Source organism: Phoenix dactylifera, chromosome 2, assembly GCF_051530095.1.
Source record: "Phoenix dactylifera cultivar Ajwa chromosome 2, Ajwa_hap1_PhDact_Kaust_v1.1, whole genome shotgun sequence".
NCBI lineage: Eukaryota > Viridiplantae > Streptophyta > Magnoliopsida > Arecales > Arecaceae > Phoenix > Phoenix dactylifera.
The window spans coordinates 49,269,149-49,279,750 of NC_143191.1; the positions used below are offsets into that span (position 1 = coordinate 49,269,149).

Consider the following 10,602-nt stretch of genomic DNA (forward strand, 5'->3'; position numbering starts at 1 on the left):
TACCAACCAAATGTCTCATTTTTTTTTGATTGACATTATGAAATTTCATGGACAATTTAAACAAGGAGAAGAAAATTTGATTACTTTTACATAGCTCAAAAGACAGCTTGTTTACATGGGAAAGCTTCTTAAACCAAGAGGTTGCTCAGACATAAATTATGTCCCATACAGCAGCTTACATTGACTCAGGTTTCTCATTCTTTTTGTATCTGAGTATCTCTACACCCAAGTAATCAATAGTTCCATGGACAGCAACATGAGGTTTCCCGACCTTGACTCGGACAGCAGATATCTGTGCAAACTTCAGCAATGTGGTATTTGCAATTAGATGAGCTACTGACTCCAAAAGATTCTGAGATGGACCCTCCACAACATCTCTAACAATCCTGCACATCAATCATACGACAATCAAGGACCAAATGAATTTTTCGGATAACAAATTTAGAGCCAAGCTTCATGGAGCATGCTAATGCAAAAATTCGTCAACTACGGGCAACTCATACTATCAGCTTAGGTTCTCTTTCTTTGTTTTCAGTAGTGTTAACAACTTTGCAAAACCAGATCAAATGTTTCATTGCATCACTCAGTTGACGAGGTTCTTTGGCACTTGTATATGAAATTGAAACACACTGATGGTTCAAGGGAAATGTTAAGCTACATTCTTTGTTCGCTTTAAAAAGGAACTATATAAGCAAGAATTACCTTAATATAGAAAAAAAAAAACAAGTAAAGAGTGTACTGGAATTGTACCTAGTACCAAAAAATTTAAGCAGACATCATGGACGTAGCACTTAAAGCACTTTTTCATTTAAATCTTGTTAACTTTTTGTATAATTATTTTCTAGAATAGTTCCAGCTTCATGCTCACCTACAACCTTATCTCATCAACCAACAATAAATCATTTGTAAACATACAAATAGCTTCCTCCTGGATCAACAATTAAACATGCTCTATTTTAATTACTTTTTTGTTATTTCTATTTTTATACACATGAAACATGCTCTATTTTAATTTCATGCCATTTGCATTTTTCTATTTCTTTTGACTCATTTATATAGAGAGTAGTAGTCAAGGTCTATCGTACCGACCTACACCAACCATATCGTACCAGTATGGTATAGAGATTTGATTTGGTATATGAGTCAAAACGGCTCAATACCGGTCCAAACAGAGTGACACACCCAAAACTGGGATGTGTACCATATTGTACCGACCCAGACCACCCAATCTCGGGCAGTACAGTGATAAAAAGAGAAAAAAAACAAGGCAAGAACTATCTTGATACAAGATACATATCGCAAACCATAGTTGTGCTCATGTAGTTCCAATTAGATATTCTTCATGTTTCATTAGAAAGAAGAGCAATTTATCTGTATGAAAATGTACAAGTGAGCAAAGCATAAGAGACTGTTAACGTTTTAGAAATTGATACGCCAGCAAAGGGGGTTGAAAAAGTATCATTTGTAGAAAACATGAATCCAGACTAAACTGACTGAATTAATCAAGCACCCAAAGAAGCATGAATGAGAATTACCATAACAACCCACCCTTAACCCAACTACTAGATGTCAGCTTCCAAGGGAGTATAAATAAGAATGAATTTTGTATTAGTATCTCTAGCATGGACTTAAGGGAAAAAATGCATATCGGAGTATTTGGTGTTATCAAATGCAGAGTTCTTCTGCAGAAACCAATGAAAGAAGAGAGATACTGCGGACATGATCATATGCCAAGCTGAAGATGTTTGGTACATCTCAATAAAGTGAAGCCCTGATCAAACAGTAGCCTATAGTTAAAGAGATGTTTTCCTTCACAGGTTGGGTCAAGACTAATTCAGAACTTCAACCACAAAGGTGAATCAGGTATTAGTAGTTAAATCTTGCAATGATATATGCAGGATCCAATAGGCAATGGCTACAAGGGCACATAGTAGAGATGTCCACGAAGCACAAAATGTGGCTTAAGTACATCTAGATTGAATCAGACTGATATGTCATCAGTGACTACAAAGTAGATGGCAACAGCCGGCAGCTTTCAGGCTTGCTTGAAGGAACTTTTTCCTGTCTAATCATGATTTGTAAGTCCATATTACACACTTTCCGGGTGAAGCTAACTTGCTCCTGGTATCAATGAGCCATCAAAGGTCAGGTGGAACAAATTTGGGAAGGTTCTTCCTCTCAAGCCCTCTAATCTAGTCAAACATGTCCTAGCAAACTTCTTTGAGGGAAAATGCTCTATCATCAAAAGTCAGCTGTGAGGCTTGATATACCCAAAGAAAATCTTACAGAAATATCATAGAATAACTAAGGCAAATGCCAGAGCAAGAGTACTTCTATCCTATTTGAGACAATAAAGATTTATTAAAGATTAGATGATCCATGTCTTGTAGGTGAACTAACAAGATACAGTTGTCCCAACAATCTAGGGCCTGTTTGGTTAGAGGTACGTGAAAAACAGTTCAAAAGTCCAGTACAAAGAGTGGTTTATCAAGGAGCCATAGACCACCTCAACTGTTTGTTTGTGGATAAAGTCTACTCTTTTGGACTTTTGCAATTGTAGTATGAATTAGTAATGAGGTGCAAGTATTTGGAAGTGCCACTTCCACGCCATTTGGGTGGATATCAAAAACTTAACTTTTGGAGTGCCAGGGAAACTCATTTTTTTGGGTTCCTTCACACCAAAAGCTAGCAGTTCCCAAGTTCACTCAAACTCGACTTATCCACCATCCACCAATAACCAACTAGGCAGCTATCTGATGTCAACTGGAACCCATATTTGATGGTTAAGGTACAGATGTTGCATTCAGGTTCTCGACTATAAACCCATACTAGGTGTTATATTAGTACCCATCTCTAATTCTTTGGCACGCCCACCCAAGTTTTCAAGCTACAGAGACAACACAACAATGATTGTGAATACACCAAATCTTGAAAAAGTAGGATGCAGTATGACAAGGATATGATAGTAAATGCGTACTATCATGTCAAAAAGCAATCATAAAGCATAATAAATTATCCAAAATACCATAGCAAATAGTTAATATAATAACAAAAACCCACAAACTCCATCATTTAGTTGTCATCCAACTTCACAGACAATAAACCATACTACATACAGTAACATCAGCATCACAATCTCTAAAATAAACCATCCATAGTTCAAAAGGTAAAATTTCATTATTTAAACAGACAAAGCATCCTTCACTTCATCCTTGGAGGAATCCAAGAGGTATTCCAGAGGTCTAACCAAGAAGTATCTAGAGCTTAAAAAAATAATAGGATACTCAAAATAAGAATCCAACACCTATTCGAGCTGTGTCTGACAAGCATCACATCTGAATATGGAGAAAGCATGAAATTTGAAGTATCCATGCTTTCTTGAAGTACACTGATGACTGATTTATGAACAGATGGCAATCTAAAGCTGCAGGTATATCAGAACTCCTCCTTAATTAAAATTATTTCCCTCTTTTAGAAACTAAAATTAAAAATCACATTTAAATGGGATTTTTAACTGACTGAATATGAGCTGGGCACGACGATATACAGTCTTGGAAAACCAAGATTAAACCACATGATCAGAACTAGCATGGCTGTCCATTCCCAGATCGAGCAAGCAACAACTTTGCAATAGAGCTGCAGCTATGCCAACTTTAGCACTCACTATTTGAATCTATTACAGTCTTAGCATAGAAGGTCCAACAGAGGACATCAGTGATCACATAAACTAATCAATATTATCATATCTTTCTGGTTATCACACCTTATCAACAATTGGGCATCAAAAAATAACCATAAAGGACCCAAAGGGTAAAACTTGAGAAAAGAAACAACCCAATCATTTATCAAGGTCGATTGCTATATCAACCTGGCCAGTAGCACTGGCTACACGGGCTGTTCTGCAATCTGTGACAAGCAAAGCCTGTCCTTGGCCACTTGATATGGTTGGGTGCTAATTTTGTTGTGATGTCTATTTAAGTTTTCAATTAAATAATAGATCAAAATTTTCATATTCTTAGCTCATGATTTTCAATGAAGGGCATTCTTTCATACTTCTTATTTCACTCCATAAGAAGCAACATTTCCACTTATTCAGGGAGTACAGAGTTTTAAACTCCAAAAAAATGAAGCGAAAAATAACAATTACCTGTAAATTTCAGTATAGCTGACTGTATCAGACAAATTGTCACTTTTACCAGCTTCACTTAAATCCAACCAGGCATCAACATCCACCACAAACTTCTGACCTAGCTTCTTTTCCTCTGGTTTCACCCCATGAAATCCATGAAACTGCAAACCCCTTAATATCAGCTTATCTTGATCAACCAAACCTCGTTCACCCATAAAAGCACCTAAGGAGATAGTGTTAATTTTTTTTCAATTAAATAAGCATCTAAGAACAAGAACATACCTAAGGCCAATGCCTGGTGAAAATATTAATATTAAAAATAGATCATGCATAAATAATTTGTTTTACAGTAAATCATATGAGACTATGAATAAAAATCTGTGTCAAGCATGAAAGAATTGTTAAATAATTATCAGTCCTACTAGGTTACAATAAGTATCGTTATTAACTCTCTATAACATATCATGTTATCTATGCTAGTAGAGTTGCTTATCCACGGTTCCTATTAACCCATTCTTATTATAACTATAACAAAGAAAAAGGAAAACAATAAAGGCATACATAAGCATAAGCAGAGAGGGAGAGAAACTACATTGAAAGATGCCCAATCCATTCTGATCGTTTAGATAGTTATACTAAGATGTGATAATATTGACATAAGCAAGTTCACTTTGATGACCATGGTATTGCCTAACATAAATGTGAGGGGATTCAAATCATGATGCCAAAAATGGTGAAAGAATGATTCTTATCATGATCATATGATAAACACAATATATTTCATGTTATATCAGTTATTAACTTCAATGCAACAGATAGAATATGTAGTTGTTAAGCTAACTTTAAGATCACTACTTTCTAGGTGTAGTTATTGGTGTCTATGCATTGCAAATATTTTTAGCTATTTACTAGGATAGAAGTCTATCAATAGCTGAAATTTTAAGTCATCTTATTACGCTGATTTCTTTTTCTATAAATAATTCTTGATTGGTTTCTTTGTAATAATAAAAATACCAGAAGTGTTGCCTTCCTAATTAGAGGTCAACGATATGCATCTCATTATACAATTGCCATTATAATTCATCAATGTACAACTGCTTCAACATCCTTCATCCTGCCTCCTTTTCCTTCATTTTTTTTCATAGCTTTTGTTGCACATCACAGGACCAAGAAAACTAGTATCCAACATTCTAGCTTCAACTAGTGAGACTGGTACTCTTCCTGAGTACCAACAATCACTATCTCCAACCTTTGTAGTACTACCAATCTATTTCAACATCCTCGCATTTGTTATACTGATTACTCCTTCCTGCATCATTTTTATTGTGTTTGTTTTTCAATTTTCTTTCAAGCACCTTAGGAAAACTGGTCGATAATTTCAACATAAGACTTACAAAGGGAGACATATTGTTTTTAATGTTCATATGTTATCATATCATTTAAATGTTTTAGTACTAATATTTAAAATGAAGTTACATTCATATACATCTAACATATCATTTAGATAGACCTATCATATTATTATTTAAACCTTGGTTACCGGAAGCATGCCGGGTGTGGGTATGAGTAGAGCTGATCAAAACCCGGGATGATACATCTGAGATTGCCAATGCTCCCTCCCAACTTGAAGTTTTGATTTGCATTCTATTTTCTAAAAAAAACGTGACTTTGTTCCCGTCTCAAATAGAATCAGGCTTATTGGAGAAACTTCTCTCTTTTTTTCGATAAAACGAGCTCATTCAGGAAACAAGCATCAAGTTCCTGAGCCCTGAACCATGCATCCTAAGAATAAAACTTAGGATCCCGTGTCTCCGATCATTAAAAAGGGAACAGTGAAGACTGCCTCAAAACAGAGGTTAAAAAAAAAAACAGGAGATATCCAAGAGAAAACAAAAACAACCTGAAACATGTCTCGAAGCGGGCCAAGAAATCAAACCCCTTCCGGGAAAAAATGAAAGAGAAATAAGCCAAGGGTTTAAACAGCAGATTGCTCTTTTCTCTCACCCCTCTCTTTGTAGATCACGAGCCATCGATGCAAGCTCCGGAAAACGATTGAAATCACATACAATTAAGCCCAAAAAAAACAGATTTTCCTACAAATGTATCCAATCCCAAATAATCTTCAAAAAAAAAATCAAAACCAAGAAACAATAGTCCCTTACCAAACACAAGAACTTAAAGAACGAGCAGAGGCGCGTGAAATAAGCCACGGAAGAAAGAGAGATGGCTGCGGAGAGGCGCAGGCCGGTGCCTGAACGAGCGGAGAGAGTAGACCAAGGAGAGGAGGCGGCGGCTACCAAGAGGAGAGGTTAGAGTTGGGATTTCTGTGGCCTGATGTGGGAAACCCTGTAGTGTGTATGTACTTTATATACATACGGGCCGGGCCGGAACGGATCGGGTTATCTTTGAACTTTCCCAGTCCCGGCCGATTTTCTGGTCAGGCCTTTATTTTTGCCCAGGCCCGTCCTACGGGCCTAATCTTAGGGGGCAAGCCCGGTAAATTTCGGCCTGGCCTGGGCGGCACTTTAGGCTTTAGCCGGAAAAGCATGTCGGAAAAAAAAATTTAAAATAAATTACAAAAACTCCCCTTAAGATTTATATTTATTATACTTGTACCCACTGGTTTATATAATCTAAATCTATATTTATACCTGTGTTAGTGAATTCGTTTACCTCATATAAAAAATCGAAATTGCCCCTAAGTGATAAGTTAATTATTAAAGCACATAAGATTAGAGATAAATTATACTTACATTCAATAGTTTGACACATGTATGTTTATTCTCCTTAGGTTTGTTTTTATCCAACACTTTAACTTATAACTTTATAGAATGTTAGCCAAACTATTAACTTAAATGGAACCTAAATGTCACGTCAGAAAAAAAAATTATAAAATGACCAAACTAGCCTTAAATGATGTAACATCCACACAAGGAGCCATGGGTCTGATATTAATCTTGATGAATTATTATAAAAGAGTCACGTGCTAAAGAAAAAGCAATCTAAATCTCTCAAGTAAGTAAATGCCTCTTAAATTTTTTGTTGCAGGAAACTAACATCTAGAGTTTTATCGCTTGAGTCAGCTTGTCCATGGTCCAAGCCAGGCTATGGAACCACAACTGATGCACTCTCCAAAAAGAAAGTTTTCACGTACATATTGATTTGGATTCTTTTGATGATAAGCTGCCAAAGTTATTGTAGTTCCATATATGGATATAGGAATTCTTATTCACAGCGACAATGTTAAGAAATTATGTCTACGATATTTGACAAGTAGAACTCAAAATTGGCAAATAATACACTAGCATCCTTGATCTCTATGATATGATGGGCGGAAAAGCAAAAGCAAAACTTGATCAGGAAGAACAAAACTGGTTGGGAGGGATGCTCATCGTCAGATGTCGGTTGGGAAGGAAGCTTGTCGTTGATCGCTCATTGTGAAGGGACACTTGTGATGGGTTGGTGTAATGGAAAAGAACCTCTAGATGCTTAATCTCAAAGAGAAGAAGACTCTTGAAAATATAATACTTCGAAGAGTTTCGAGAGTTGAAAAAGTGAAAGAAAAGCCTTATTTTCTTATAGTGAAAATTTTGACTTTTTACAACAAATAAATAGTTTCACTAACATTGTCAATTTAAATTGATGTAAGTATAGGTTTTTACAAAAATATTAGGTGTAAGTGTAATAAACATAAACCTCCGAGAGGGTTTTGTAAGATTATTTTGGTTATTTTTAATTTTTTTTCTGGCGTGGCATTTGGGCCCATTAGAAGTTAATAGTTGACTAACATTTTGTTAAGTTATGGGTTGAAGTATTGGATAAAAATAAATCTTCGTGAGGTAAGCATAGATTTGTCATACTATTAGGTGTAAGTATAATTTACTTCTAATTTCAGAAAAGTTTTTGTAATTTATTCAAAATTTTAATAAGAGAACACTTAAAAAGCGGGTTTAGAGACAGGTTTCAACAGTGATTTGGAAGCAGTTGCTCCATCCCAAATGAAAGAATACAAATACTTAGGTTCAAATATTAAAAACATAGAACGTTTCTATCATTTAGATATTTAGTTAAACATTGTGAAGGCTAATAACGAAACATTGAGAGTTATAACAGAAATTACGGAAAGTCTCTAGTGATCTTACAAAAATCAGCACATGCTAGTTATGGCAGTTATGGAACATTGTTTATAAAGAATAAAGGCTTATAAAGCTGTATAGCGAAATAAAATCAAGAGGTATAGCCAAATAAAATCCATTAAAGTGCCATCATGGCCTATAATTGTTTCAGACTATGGCTGCCCCCCTTTCCTCAGATCTCAAAACCCAATCCACACTCTCAAGAAGAAGAAAAGGGAGAGGGAGAAACGAGCAGCCTCCACATAAAGCATGGTATATTTCAGTGAATGAATCCTAAGGGAAAGTGGACAAGTTAATAGCAACTAATTGCAAAGAAAGCAAGAAAACACGCCGAAGGTGCAATTTTTACATCTCTTACGGAAGCAGTAAACCCTGCTAAGATGCAGTTTTTCCATCATCTTTACCATGGTTCTAGCTCGTAAGGAGGTTCCTTGGGTCAATCTAAGAGGAGCTTCGTCACTTTGACATGAGATGGCTCCCACATTGGCTGGAAGAGACATTAAGAGAGAGAGAGAGAGAGAATAGAGGGGAGATTGGGGCTCCTCCAGGACTTTGATAAAGAGGAAGAGAGAAGAACTGTTGTATCTAAAGCTAGAAGAGGACTTTGAGGAGAGCTATTACTGTAAGAACTCATACGAGCGTATATTTAGTTCCGCATCGGTTATTCGCTTGGTAGATCTTAGGTACTTATGTAAGATTAAGAAATCCAAATAATACCTTTCAACTAGTCATCTTGGGTGAGGTCTTAAGTTGTTACAAATGGCATCAGAGCAAACTCGGCCCATAATTTAGATGGACTAAGGACACTACAACACGACCTAATTTGGGCTGACAATGGGCTGATCATAAACTTGTGATTAGATTTGAATGAATTTGAACGCTTAGCCTGACGAGGACGTCAGATCTTAAACGGAAGGAGTATGTAAGAATTCGTGTACGGCAAAGTTTTGGGTGATCATACTAATTTGGTTTCGTAGTTGATTCTCTCATCCTAACCCGTGGAATGGATTCTCCCTCGAAAAGAGTTTTCCACGTAAATCTCATTGTTGCATGGTTGTCTTTATTGTGCTCGACACACTGTCTGCGTTGGCGCTTGTTTTGTTTCTTTTGTAGTTCTTGGTTATCTTTAGCCTATTTCATCTCTCGTTGTTTGTACATTCCCATCATTGGGAAATTTTGGTACCAGGTTTCTGCCTTATTCCGGCAGTTTCCATAGGTTTCGACATGTTGCTCAAGTTTAGATCCATGTCTAACCCCCTATTTCCACTGTGACCTGTTTTGCTACAACTTTGAACAAAGGTAAGCTTTGAGCTTAGAGCACTCAAAGAGGCCGACTCTTACCAAACTACGCACGTATATCGGAAGAAGAACGGTGCTGCAAACTGAGTTGCTTTCTTCACGGCTCATCACTCTAGAAGTTTCTCCTGGCTAAACCACGGGGCTGTGTCTATACTTTGCGCAGCATTTTGTTTTTTAATTTTGTTAACTATATCCACACCCGTCTGATGTGAGCCGCCGATGTTAAAAAAAAAAAAAAAAGCAGGACCCAACATCCAGTCCAATCTCGAACTCCACAAGGATCCTAACTCAAAATGCTTGTTAGGTGTGCACCATGGAGCATTGGCCATGGGCATGCGGAGGCGACATATATGGTAATATATATATATATATATATATATATATATATATATATATATATATATATATATATATATATATATATATATATATCATGATATATAATTAAGGAGGGAGTTATAATACATATAAGATGGAAAGAAAACTATCTACACCCAACAACAAATACAATGTTAGTGGTTGAAAAAATAAAATTGTAGGCCATTTGACATGATTTAAAAGGCCTAAAATATCTAATCGAAATTGTGTGTTTTGAAGAGTCCGCACCTGTGTATCAAGTCACCATAAATATAAAACAGAAAATAGAATAAATTTGAATTGCTTACTGCTTTGTGAGAAAAACAAAAAATAACTAAAAGACAACTTTACAAAATCCATATCCATAGTGCAATGAACAATTAAATTAAAATAATAAAGATATAATTGTTTAAAGCATAAAAAGAAATGAAATTTATAAATTAAAGTGGTAAAAACATAAAAAAATAAAATAAAAACATAAATTAGAGCACAAGAATCAAAAACAAAGTTACAATGAAAATTTTAAATAAGAAAAATAAAATTTAATTTAATTAACATAAAGGAAAAATACAAGCTGAAGTATTTAAATGTATAAATAGTTATATAAAATTGAATGTGTGAAAAAAATCATACAAAATAAAAATTCCTAAACGTTAAAAATACATAATAAATAAAATATAT

At 35.5% G+C, this 10,602-nt stretch overlaps 1 protein-coding gene across 1 annotated transcript; it reads right to left on the minus strand.

The window, feature by feature from the left end:
- On the minus strand, positions 1 to 6,479 carry LOC103721450 (dihydroneopterin aldolase 2-like). Its single transcript, XM_089929130.1, has 3 exons — positions 6,292 to 6,479; positions 4,148 to 4,352; positions 1 to 386 (listed from the first exon to the last, which is right to left on the minus strand). Exons 2-3 carry the CDS (start codon positions 4,342 to 4,344, stop codon positions 176 to 178), a joined length of 408 nt encoding a protein of 135 aa, XP_089785256.1. The 5' UTR covers positions 4,345 to 4,352; positions 6,292 to 6,479; the 3' UTR covers positions 1 to 175.
- Between the last annotated feature and the right edge of the window lie 4,123 nt (positions 6,480 to 10,602).

Coding starts and splice junctions, on each gene's coding strand:
- LOC103721450 (XM_089929130.1), bottom strand. CDS start 4,344: ATGGGTGAACGAGGTTTGGTTGATCAAGATAAGCTGATATTAAGGGGT. Junction 387..4,147: donor AGCTATACTGAAATTTACAG/GTAATTGTTATT, acceptor ATTGATGTGCAG/GATTGTTAGAGATGTTGTGG.